The 11,634-nt window shown below is 60.0% G+C and overlaps 2 protein-coding genes and 2 non-coding genes across 4 annotated transcripts; 1 reads left to right on the forward strand and 3 right to left on the reverse strand.

The window, feature by feature from the left end:
- The first annotated feature begins 240 nt into the window (after positions 1-240).
- On the forward strand, positions 241-4,375 carry Eif3g (eukaryotic translation initiation factor 3 subunit G). The gene is made up of 11 exons (XM_004633007.3): positions 241-320; positions 460-506; positions 826-909; positions 1,018-1,106; positions 1,259-1,318; positions 2,420-2,524; positions 2,606-2,795; positions 3,356-3,463; positions 3,578-3,714; positions 3,812-3,918; positions 4,264-4,375. Exons 1-11 carry the CDS (start codon positions 301-303, stop codon positions 4,277-4,279), a joined length of 963 nt encoding a protein of 320 aa, XP_004633064.1. The 5' UTR covers positions 241-300; the 3' UTR covers positions 4,280-4,375.
- A 90-nt stretch (positions 4,376-4,465) lies between these two features.
- LOC101589541 (suppressor of SWI4 1 homolog) lies at positions 4,466-10,834 on the reverse strand. The gene is made up of 13 exons (XM_004633008.2): positions 10,757-10,834; positions 10,496-10,666; positions 10,015-10,116; positions 9,786-9,836; positions 9,540-9,710; positions 8,641-8,717; positions 8,353-8,460; positions 8,129-8,252; positions 7,971-8,049; positions 7,741-7,870; positions 7,499-7,668; positions 7,337-7,420; positions 4,466-5,595 (listed from the first exon to the last, which is right to left on the reverse strand). The coding sequence occupies exons 1-13, from the start codon at positions 10,772-10,774 to the stop codon at positions 4,481-4,483; spliced, it is 2,400 nt and encodes a 799-aa protein (XP_004633065.1). The 5' UTR covers positions 10,775-10,834; the 3' UTR covers positions 4,466-4,480.
- Positions 8,526-8,603, reverse strand: LOC111817187. The gene has a single exon (XR_002821448.1). It is a non-coding gene; the product is annotated as a small nucleolar RNA U105B (small nucleolar RNA).
- On the reverse strand, positions 9,893-9,978 carry LOC111817183. Its single transcript, XR_002821444.1, has one exon. It is a non-coding gene; the product is annotated as a small nucleolar RNA SNORD105 (small nucleolar RNA).
- Positions 10,835-11,634: the final 800 nt, after the last annotated feature.

Raw genomic sequence — 11,634 nt, forward strand, 5'->3', positions numbered from 1 at the left:
GGCTTGCCTACGCTTGCCTAAGCAGGCGCTTTGGTCTGCTAAGCTATCTTGCCGGCCCCTAGTTTATATTGTTATTCTTAACATGTAACAGGATAAACTCGGAGATGCGCTTTTCTCCACCTAATGTACCAGCAGCGCTCCGCTGCGTGCTCATTCGGCGTCGCCACCTCCGGCCGCAGAGGGCGCTGTGGGCGCCGCGTCCCGGCCCCTCTAGGCGACGTCGGACACACCGGAAGTCTCGATCCCCTCTCCTTCCGCTCTCTGGCCCGGGCTGGGGTTGCGTGGAGTGAAGAGTTAGCAATGCCGACCGGAGACTTTGAGTGAGTCCGGGCTCCCGGAGGGGGCGCGAGAGCCGGCCTGGGAGTTCGGGAGAGTGCGAAGGGCCCGGGGTGAGCCGGGGCCGTGGAGCCTGGACCTCGCCTGACCCAACCCTCTTCTCCCCGCAAACTTGTTCCGCAGTTCGAAGCCTAGCTGGGCGGACCAGGTGGAAGAGGAGGGCGAGGACGGTGAGCGCTGCGCCGGTCGCCGCGAGCGGCCGAGGCAGCCCTGGCCCGGCCGTGGCCACCCCCACACCCCGCTGTGGCCAGCCTTCCCGGGGCCACCTTTTGCCAACTTTGATCGCACTGCCTCGGGGCCCCGGGCAGCTGGGATCGCCTGCCCCCCGCCTTCACGCCGGAGACCCCCTATTTTCGGAGGTCGCCTGCCGGCCCCTAGCGCGATGCGTGCCCAGTTCTCCGCCCTTCCTGCGCGTCCCAAAGACCATCTGAGTTTGAGGTCCCCTCTCTTTCCCCGGCTGACCCTCCCTCCTCACCCTCCTCCTGACAGACAAATGTGTCACCAGCGAGCTCCTCAAGGGGATCCCCCTGGCCACTGGCGACACCAGCCCCGAGCCTGAGCTCCTGCCTGGAGGTGAGCGACCATTTCCGCCCTGTCCCTGGACTTCGCCTCGCCCCACCCGAGCCCACCCAGCCCCCCGTTATCCTGGGGTCAGCTCCCTTATCTTTTGCCCTCTGCCAGCTCCACTGCCACCTCCCAAGGAGGTAATCAATGGAAACATAAAGACGGTGACGGAGTACAAGATAGATGAGGATGGCAAGAAGTTCAAGGTGAGGCTGGGATGGGGACGGGGGTGAGGAGTGCTGTTGCGCTTGGGGACACTCGGATTGGGGTCATGTATGTGTGCGTTGCGGGGGAGGCGAGGAGGACCCTCTGGTCCTGCGACCACAGCCAACCTTGAGCCACTCTCCCCTGCACGCAGATTGTCCGAACCTTCAGGATTGAGACCCGGAAGGCTTCAAAGGCTGTTGCGAGGAGAAAAGTGAGGCCCTAGTCCCTGTTTGGGGGGTTCTTCCGGGGGGGGGGTGACCCGGAGGAATTGGGAATCCCTGTGTGAGGCAGTTTGTGAGACCCTTAAACGTCCAGGTTGCGGAGGTAGGTGGGGTAGATCGACATTAACATCCTTGTTATTTTTGTAGTTCTGTGGTTTGGGGATGGGAATAAAGCTCAGTTGTAAAGTTCCTGCCTGGGAAGCGCAAGGTCCTGAGTTCAATTCCTGCTACCAAATATATAACTGGAGATTGAACCATGAGCCTTCGCACAGCTCAGTCCCTACTCCTGTATTTGTTGTTGTTTTTTCAGTTTATATTATTACATTATGTTTGTATTCCTTGTGGGAAGTTGGTGCCACTTCTAGTTTGTGAGACAGGGTCTTGCTAAATTTCCTGAGGTAGGTTCAGAGATGGGATTCTCCTGCCTCAGCCTCCTAGATTGCTGGGATTACAGGCTCGTGTCAGCATGTGCAGCTTGTGGTCCTCACTCTGCTATGCAGGCTGACGCCTTGTAGGAGGATGCTGAGCCTCAGGCCCCTCCCAGGGCACAGGCTGTGCCTGTCATCTGCCACCCCACTGAGTACCCCAGGAACCCTTGGCTGTACACCAGCCCCTACCCCCCCATCCTCTTGCTCTTCTCTGGAGTGCTCCTAGGGCCTAGGACCTGCCCCTGCTTCCTGGATTGGCATGAAGCCGAGTCCTGCACCACATGCTTAGGAACTGTCACTGTGATTGTCATGAGAAATGTTGGGGATGGTGAAAGTGGGGGTCAGTTGGTGTGGTAGGGCGTGCCTGTAGTCCCTGCACTCTGGGAGGCCTCTGGGAGGCTGAGGCAGGAGATCACAAAGTCTAGCACAGCCTGGGCAACTTGTTACTTAGGGAGAGTATGTCTCAAAAACTAAAAATGAAAAAAATAAAAATGGTGGGGCGCATAGCTTGCTGCGAGGGCCCTGGGTTCAGTTCCCAGTACTCCAAGAAAGTGAAATGGGGTTCAAGGTCTAGACACTCTGAGAGTAGTGGTCATGTGTCTGGGGTGCCCTAGGGTGTGACCCCACTCCCCTTTGTCCTCCCTTCTCCCTCCCTGAGCCCAGAACTGGAAGAAGTTTGGGAACTCAGAGTTTGACCCGCCGGGGCCCAACGTGGCCACCACCACGGTCAGCGATGATGTCTCCATGACCTTCATCACCAGCAAAGAGGTGGGTGGCAGTGCGTGGCAAGCAGGCTGGGAGCAGCGAGGGCTACGCAGGCCCTCTGAGCACCTGTGCCCGCTTCCACAGGACCTGAACTGCCAGGAGGAGGAGGACCCGATGAACAAACTCAAGGGCCAGAAGATCGTGTCCTGCCGCATCTGCAAGGGCGACCACTGGACCACGCGCTGCCCCTACAAGGACACGCTGGGGCCCATGCAGAAGGAGCTGGCGGAGCAGCTGGGCTTGTCCACCGGCGAGAAGGAGAAGCTGCCGGGAGGTGTGGGCCGGGCAGGGTGGGACCTGCTTGTCACTGGCTGTCCTGTCCCACGCAGCAGTATCAGGGACTGGGTTGGGATCCTGTTGGTGATGGCGAGTGACCTGGCATGAGCTTGGTGTGTGGTCCAAGATGCCAACACCTCCCGCGTGTGTATGTATGTGCATGTGTGTGCATGTGTGCCTCTGCCTGTCTGCCTGCGGGATGCACGTGTGACTGTCCACATCCAGGCCTCTTGGGTGATTTCCTGGTGGCCAGTCTGGGTGACTTTCCTGCTGTGGCTTCCATGAGAGTCTGACCCAGATGGTCCTTGCCCCGAGTCGTGTGCCTGCCATCCCACCCCTAAGTGCTCCAAGCCTGGAGTCTTGTCTTCTGTCCCCTGGGAGTGCGTCTATCTCTGGCTGTTCACACTGCCAGGGAGGCTGGAGGGGGCCTCTGTGCCACCGTGGTGCTATTGCAGTCATCAGGGCTTTGGAGGTTGGGGAGGGATGTTCAGGGCCAGGCAGTGATGCCAGGGGCCGTGGCCAGGGCACCCCTGACCTTGCCCTTGCCCTTGGTGCCAGAGCTGGAGCCAGTGCAGGCGGCGCAGAACAAGACGGGCAAGTACGTGCCGCCCAGTCTACGGGATGGAGCCAGCCGCCGTGGGGAGTCCATGCAGCCCAACCGCAGAGGTAAGGCCCGGGCCAGGCATCGGACAGAGACGCTGGGCACGTTGTAATTACCCAGTGTTGCATTTGTGGGGCCTGGGCGGGGCCTTCTCCAAGCTGCTTTGCCTGTCCCCACAGCTGATGACAATGCCACCATCCGTGTCACCAACCTCTCCGAGGACACACGTGAGACCGACCTGCAGGAGCTCTTCCGGCCCTTTGGCTCCATCTCCCGCATCTACCTGGCCAAGGACAAGACCACTGGACAGTCCAAGGTGCACAGCAGTTGCAGGCTGCGCAGGGCTGCCAGCCTCTCTCCTGACTGAGGTCCCCACCTCATCCCTGTCCTATCTCTGTCCCCCTCTCCCCCAGGGCTTTGCGTTCATCAGCTTCCATCGCCGGGAGGATGCCGCACGTGCCATTGCCGGTGTGTCTGGCTTTGGCTACGACCACCTCATCCTCAACGTGGAGTGGGCCAAGTAAGACTCTGCTGTCTGTCCCCTCCTCTCCGTGGTCATCCTGGGCCTGATAGGCCCACATCATTCTGACAGTCACCAGCCTGTGTGAAGTGACGTTTTTTTATTGTCCTTTCTCAGAGCTTGTGTGGCGTGCAGGCAGGCAGGCACCAATGGCAGTGTCTGGCCCAAGACAGTGGCAGGGTGTGGCTCAGAGTCTCCAGTATAGCCCCATGTGTGGCCTGTGTCACTGCACTGTCCTTCCATCCCCATAGTCCCACTTGTGTGGGGGGGGTCTTGGGGTGCCCTTCAGGGTCTGGACCACTCCCCACTCATATTTGACACCTTCCCTACCCATCCTCTCTCTAGGCCGTCAACCAACTGAGCCAGCTGCTCCTGCCATCCAGGCCCCTGGTGACACCCGGCAGCCTCCACAGTGGGTGGGTGGGGGGGCTCCACAGACAGTAAAATATTGAAAGTGTCCTCTGTGTGTCCTGTTGGTTGTCCCATCCCCTTCGGCTGGACCCGCTGTGAGTGCCCACCTTTGGCGCGGAAGTGGCTGAGAGACTGGCACGCTGGGTCCTCGTCACATCCCAGTACCTGTGACTTGAGATAAGCTGGGTCGCAGGTTTATCTCCGGGGACCTGGGTGCTGAGGCTTTGGGAGTGGCTCCAGTGGTGGGAGACGGGGCTTGGTGTCTGTGGCCCTGGTCCTCTGCACCCCGGTGCTCCACGCAGCAGCCCAGGCTGGGCACTACAGCCATGTAGAGCAGTGGGTGGATGCAGATAGCCAGCGGCACGATGCCGCGCATGGCCTGGTAGCCGAGGTAGGGCACCAGCTCCAGCTCCTGCACGGCCTGTGCCTCGCTGCGGAAGTCAGGGCAGTGTGCCAGCCAGCGCTGCCGGGCGTCCACGTTGAGCACATGCATGACGTGGTAGGGCACGTAGGAGACAGCGTACAGCGCCACCCCACTGGCCACCAGCACTGCGACACGCAGCTTCTCGGCTGCCCGCAAGCTGGGGCTGCGCAGCACAGCCTGGCCAAGGGCACTGTAGGCTGCCAGTGTGAGCAGCAGCGGCAGCGCCCCGCCGAGCCCAGCCAGTGCCAGGCCATAGGCTCTGTAGGCCCCAAGCTGGTGGGGGTCCACAGTTCCCTGGCACTCAGTGCAGGCCTCGGGTCTGGTGGCATTGCACTTGCCCACTGCCATCGTACTCTTAAGGCCAGAGAAGCTGAGTGTGGGGGCAGCCAGCAGGGCAGCCAGGCCCCAGCCAGCAATGCTGACTGCCCAGGCGTGCTTGGGCTGCAGGTGGCTGCGTGCAAAGAAGGGGTGGACAACGCCCAGGTAGCGGTTGAGACTGATGAAGGTGAGGAAGACTGTGCCACTCAGCAGGTTGCAGGTGAAGAGGAAGCGCTCCAGGCGGCAGGCTACTGCACCGTAGCGCCAGTGCTTGGGCGGGTAGAAGTAGGCGGCCAGCGGCAGCAGCGTCAGCGCGTACAGCAGGTTGCTGACCGCCAGCTGTGCTGAGAAGACCACAGCCGGGTTCCAGGGCCGGGGCTCCCGGGTGCAGAAGCGGTGCAGGGCCGGGCCATTGCCAGCCACAGCCAGCAGGAACTCAGCCACCAGGATGGGCCACAGGAAGTTCTCCTGGTAGTGGCTGAGCTCTCTGTTGGCAGCTGCCGAGAAGTTGCAGGGCCTGGCACCTGTGGACGGAGGTGTCAGTGGCTATGAGCCCTTCCTGGTATGGGTCCCAGAACCCAGATACAGTGCCACAGGTCTCCTGGCTATGGGGCTGGCCTCTGCTGCTCCTATCAAGTAGAGCTGGAAGGCCAGACCCAAGCTCCTGCAGTGTCTGACGAATGACAGGCCTGCCCCTGGCTCGCTCCAGTCAAAGCCCCTTCCAGCAATGACCCATCTTCACTGCCCCACTCCCACCACCTAGAGGGTACCAGTTAGTCCCCTGGGGCAACTTGTCACAAGTGCATGTGGGTGGGTCCCTATCTCTTGTTCATACTTGGTACAGGATCTTACTTCATAGCTCAGACTCCTAGTGATCGTTTTCAGCTTTCCCAGTGCTGGGATTATAGGTGTGCCACCTTGTCAGTTCTTGGTGGCCAGCTCAGCACACCTGGGGCAGGGCTAGTGTTGCATGTAGTACTGGGCATGGAACCTGGTCACTGTGCTTGCCTGAGCAGGCATTTAGTCCTCTGAGCTATCTTGCCAGCCTGCTGTACCTGCCGCTCCCATTTTTTTTTTTTTTGTGTGGTACTGGGGATTGAACTCAGGACCTTGTACTTGCTAGGCAAGCACTTACTCAACTGAGCTATCTCCCCAGCCCTCCCCATTTATTTTTGAGACTGGATCTCACTGTGTAGTTCTAACTAGCCTTGAACTCAACTTTGTAGCCCAGGCTGGTCTGAAAATGATTGTCCTGCCTCAGCCTCCTGGGTGCTGGGATTACAGGCCTGTACCACCAGGCCCAGCTAAGGTCCCAGGTTTGATCCCTAGTCCACAAAGCAAACAAAAGATGTGAACTAACACAGAAAGGCAGGTTCTGGTAGCCCTTGCAGGCACCCACTCCACCCTCGCCAGGGGCCTCGACTCTGTGCCCCAACCGGCTCAGCAGCTGCTCCAGGACACGCACTGCACCTGAGGCCAGCAGCCAGGGCTGGCCAGACTCCTGGCCTCACCCCTTCCCCCATCTGGCCAGGAGAGGCCTTCCTGCCCTGATCTTTGGGCTTCAGTCCCCGATGCCCCTACGTCAGGGTGCCCTGTGTCCACCAGTAGCTGCATAGTGGGTGGGACAACAGTTCTGTCTCAACTCTGGATCTAACTTATCTCCCTCTTGAGAACCGGCTAGTCCACAGCACTAACGGGCCACACAGCAGGCCCGCCCAGCCCCCAGCCCACCCAGTCCACTGCTCACCCAGCACCATGGTTGCCATGCTGCCTGCTGCTCACACTCGGCCTCCAGGCGGGATCCCGTGAACCTCCCAGCTCCAGCCTGCACTTGGCCTCTCCCTCCTCGCAGGCGGCAGCAACCTCAACCTTCACGGCGCACTGGCACCAGGGCAGCTCCCACTTCCTCATTGCGCCACGCTGGTGGGAGGCCCATGAGGACCTTCCCATTGCCGGAAGCCAGGCCCCAGGCTTGGCAGCTCGATTCCCTATTGCCCATCTTGTACACACTCAGGCAGGGTTGCTCCTTTATTGCAGGGGAGGTGGGGATAACAGCTCCTTTATGAAAGGAAACCAAGGGCCACTGGCACCACTCGGGCCCCAATCTGGGGCGTCCATGTCTGTGGGGCTGGGCTCAAGCCCCTCTCCTGGGCGGTCTCCTCGGGCCTTGGCCACGGTCCCGGGCAACCCCTCTGGATCCCAGCTTAGCTGGGGCTCTGCGGGGCCCCCCCTGGGGCCTGGGTGGCCTCTGTCCAACACCTCTGCCTGAGCCTTGACCTGGCCTCGACTTGGTCTGCTTTCTGGGGGGTCCGGTGAGCCGTCTCCGCTTGGTGGCCCTGGGGAACATGTCTGTAGGGAGATACCATGTCAGAGACCCCTGTGAACAGTTCAGGTCCCAGCGGCTCCACTCACAACACTGCCACACACCCTCATCGGGCTCCTCGCCCACAGCCTGGCGGAAGTACTCGGCCTCCTCTTCCTCCTCCTCCTCCTGCTTGGCTGGGCTCTCCACCTCTGGGGGTACCCCAGGGTCCTCAGCATCACTGTCCCCGTCAGCACCAGCCTGTGCCCTCTTCATGCCTGCCAGACTCTTCTTCCTGGAGCAGACATGTCACCCAGTCACCTGGCAGCTGAGGATGCCCCTCCCCCCGCCCCCAGCCCCCACACACTTGTGGGCTGCGCGCTGCTCCTGCTTGCGCTGCACGTTCTGGGCCTGTTGGTCCTGCCTCTGCATTTTGAGGCGCAGCTTCTCCTCCTTGGCTGCCAGGATGGCCTGAAGCTCCTCCTCAGTCTTGTGCACTGCTCAGGGGACACAGGGCTCAACGAGGGACGTAGTACTCACTGGGGGCCCAACAGCTGCACCTCTGCACCCACCATGGCCACTCCCTCCCCACCTCACCAAAAGTGTGAAACAGCACGTTGCCCTCGTTGACGCCCTCCTGGATCTTGATGAGCTGTAGCGTCATCCGGGGACCGATCTGGGAGACAAGGGTTTGTCAGGCAGCTGCTGGGGTAGGGGTCAGTGGCCATGGTGGCCTGGGGTCAGCTGGGCCTCACCTCTGTGAGCCGCACAGCACTCTGCTCGGCTCGCATGTTGCCACGCCCTGCCACAGCCTGTGGCAGCTCCGTGATATTGTGCTCCCCGTCGGGCTCTGCCTCACTGTCTGATAGCCCAGCGCCCCTGTGTAGATGGGGTGTATGGGCCCAGAGCCAGGCTCACAGTGGGTGTGTGTCCCAGGTCCTGGGTCCCGCCCAGCACCCTCCTCAGGCACCCTCCTCACGTGGCCAGCAGCTCACTGATATCCTGCAAGCGGCTCATGTTAGGGAACTTCTCCTGCAGCAATTTCTTCATGCCCCGGCTGGCACCCACAGGGACCACCTTGATGCTGCTGTAGGGGCGGGGTGGTGGGGTCAGGGTCACAGCACAGGGCAGAGTCCTCTTACCGCTCCCTCCCCGTGGTGTGTCAGCGCGTTTACTTCAGACTGAGCATCACACAGTCTCAGTGGCAACATCCTCATCAGCCACACCGGGTCCCCACTACTGCCCCCCTAAAACCAGGCCCACTCACTAATGGCGGAAGTCCAGCTCCTGTGAGTCCGGGTTGTAGTTGATGAGGAGGCAGCGCTTAATGGTGTTCAGGTTCACCTGGAGGACAGGAGGACCATGAGAGCTGCAACGCCTTCGCAGGGACACCACTGACCCTAACAGGCAGAGCCACCTCAGTACGTGTCCCCAGTGCCCAATGTCTCGTCATGCAGTGGTACTGGTGACCCACACAGACTGGTGCCAACCTCGAGCTGCCCAGGCCCAGGCTAGAAACCCTGGTTTTGGGGCAGATTTCTTGAAATAGCACTTTTTTCTTCAGTACTGAGGTTCAAACACAGGACTTCTGACTGCCCTGAGCTCCTTTCCCATCCCTTTGTATTTTTTGAGAGAGAGCCTTGTTAAGTCACCAAATTCCCCAGGCTGGTCTCAAACTTGTGACCCGCCGGCCTCAGCCTCCCAGACTGTTGGGATTAGCGGCTAGCAGCACCCTCACTGCAGCAGTAGGAGCAGTACCTCATAATAAAAAATCCAAGAGCCACTGGTGCCAGGGATTAGCACTGAACATGAAGCTTGGTGGCTCTGTACAAGGTCTCACTTCACACCTAAAGTCACGCCACAACCTAACAAAACCACAGTGCAGGGGTGGGGGCGCTCACCTACAATCCCTGCATGGGGGGGAGGGGGCTGAGGCAAGATGATGGCCACGAGTTTGGGGGCAGCCTCAACTATAGAGGGAAACCCGTTTCACAAAAAATAAATAAATAAATAAATAAAAACCAACCCTCTGCTCCTGCTCCCTTGATCACAACCTCTAGGTAATGGCTTCATTGCTGGAGGTGAAGAGAGGTTACCACAAAGTTCTGCAGCACCTGGCACCTGGCCTGCCCACCTACCCGCCCTGCCACTTAAGAGGTGACCCACCTTGTGCACGTTGATGGAGGGGAACAGGTTCTGGAACATGGTGGCCATAAGCTTCACGTGCATGCCATGAGGGCCGAAGCTGTTGAGCACCAGCAGGGGCGGGTGGGTGAACTGCTGCTCGTGCATGCGGTGCCGCCTGAGCGAGGAGACCACGTCGCGCACCAGCGTGTACTGCAAGGAGGGCAGCGGGTGGGTGGCTGCACTTGGGACCGGGCCACCCTGGAGCCCAGCTGCCCCCCACCTTACCTTGTTGATCTGGAAGGTCAAGGTGGGACCCCCTGGGAGGCGCATGAACTTCTGCAGGAGGAGAGGACAGTGAGGGCAAAGGTGCAGGGCAGGCAGGGAGCGCGGGACCTCCACCCCTCTCTTCAGAGCGTTTACTTTGAAGCCAGAAATCAGGGCAGCTCAGAGGCACAGGGTTCATCCTGAGAGATGGGGCTGGGCCGGGGCAGGGCCCAGCGGGCGGGCCGCTCACCAGGTAGATGCTGTTGTCTGTTCTGCTCAAGGTCAGGAAATGGGTGACCCCCAGGGGCCCTGCCACAGCCACGCAGTCCTTCAGAGAGTTCTTCTTGCGCACCTAGAGTAGAAAAAAGGATACAAAAAGGAAAAACTTGACGTCTTTCCTGGGCGGAAGCGATTCTCATTACTCCACGGCATTGTACGCTGGCCACACGTAAACTTCCTTTTCTGAGGTGCTGAGATGGAAGCCAAGGACAAGAACCTTCCGCTGTACCTCCAACCCTAGTACTTTTTGTCTTTGCCACTTAGTTCAGACCCGCCTTGACCTCGCGGCAAACCTCCTGCCTCGGCCTCCCGGGCGCTGGGATCGGCCCCCGCTAAGTCCCAAGCCGGTTGCTTAGTTGCAACACCCCAAATTCCGGAGAGGCAGAGACAACGCCCCCACAAAGGTCCCTTTCTGCAGCCGTGATGCCGGGGCCAGGGCAGGTGGTGCCGACCTGCAGGCGGGTGGCGGTGAGCGGCTCCATGACCCGCCGCACATCCAGGCTGAGCTGTCGGACGCTGCGCCCCGCACGGCCCCGCGTGAACACGAACGAGTGCGGCTGCGCGGCGTACGCTTCGAGGTTGCGGAGCTGCGCCTGGGCGCGCGCACGCTTCTGGTGCCGGGACTGTGGGAACAACAGGATAAAACAGTCGACGTCGCGACCTCGGCCTGGGCCCCACCGACGCTCCTAACTTCCTCAGGAGCCACCTCTTACCCGCCCCGACTGCCCCATGCCGCCTTCTCCACGAGGTAGCCTTTGCCGGCCACTTCCGGCGCTGTGAAGTTCTCTTCCGGCGCCTGGCCCTGTGACGTAAGCCAGCGCGCACGCGCAGTAGGTAGCCTCGGCAAATTAGGGTGGAATTTAAAGAAGGCGTTGCTATGGAGACACCGGCCGCCTGTTTCTATAGAAACCTAGGCGGGGCCCCCTCGCTCCGGGGCTCACTGGTCCAAGGGTTCGAATCCCACCTATCCTCATTTTCTCCAGCTTCGCCAATGTGACAAGTTTCTCCACTCGGAGCCTCCGAACTTTTTCCACACTCAGGATGATACTGTCTCCCCCGCCCTGCGGAATTAAGGGTTGATGTATACAGAGCGTTTGCCACCAACATGACCCCGGAGGGAACAGTAAAGAGGAGAACAGACGGCCTGTTGCAGATATTTCTTTCCGTCCCTCATCTCCTGAGGGCCAGCTGTCCTTCCTGAGGACCCTTTTTGCAGGTGGGGTGAGGGATGGAAACTCTACATCACCTCTGGAAACTCTGAGTCAGGCCAGCCAGCTCTGTGCATAATTCACTTCCTCCCTCTTTCCGTTGAAAGTCTCAGTCTCCTCAGGGCGCTGGCTACTTCCCCAAAACCTGTGGTGGAGGGGAGGGTCACCCTCCCTGGCTGAACCTTTCTTTCCCCGCCCTTTGGCTTCCTCCTGTCCTCCCCCACCCCAAATTCAGTCTCCTTTTCCCATCCCCATCTCTAGCTCCCTGTCTCTGTGTCAAAAATGCCATCAATAAATCTCTCCTTTTCCCTCATTTTGCAGTCCTGAGGTTTGAACCTGGGGCCTTTGCACTGAGCTCCATCTCCAGCCCTTTTTTTTTTTTT

This window comes from Octodon degus, unplaced genomic scaffold (assembly GCF_000260255.1).
Source record: "Octodon degus isolate 3935 unplaced genomic scaffold, OctDeg1.0 scaffold00050, whole genome shotgun sequence".
Classification (NCBI taxonomy): Eukaryota; Metazoa; Chordata; class Mammalia; order Rodentia; family Octodontidae; genus Octodon; species Octodon degus.

Bases quoted from the DNA above. Each gene is read 5' to 3' on its own strand.
- Eif3g (XM_004633007.3), top strand. From the start codon at position 301: ATGCCGACCGGAGACTTTGA. The intron at 321-459 runs GTGAGTCCGGGC...CTTGTTCCGCAG, and splicing joins ATGCCGACCGGAGACTTTGA to TTCGAAGCCTAGCTGGGCGG. The intron at 507-825 runs GTGAGCGCTGCG...TCCTCCTGACAG, and splicing joins GGAAGAGGAGGGCGAGGACG to ACAAATGTGTCACCAGCGAG.
- LOC101589541 (XM_004633008.2), bottom strand. The intron at 9,837-10,014 runs GTGAGCGGCCCG...CTCCTCCTGCAG, and splicing joins CAGACAACAGCATCTACCTG to AAGTTCATGCGCCTCCCAGG. The intron at 7,871-7,970 runs GTGAGGTGGGGA...TCCCCTGAGCAG, and splicing joins CGTGCTGTTTCACACTTTTG to TGCACAAGACTGAGGAGGAG.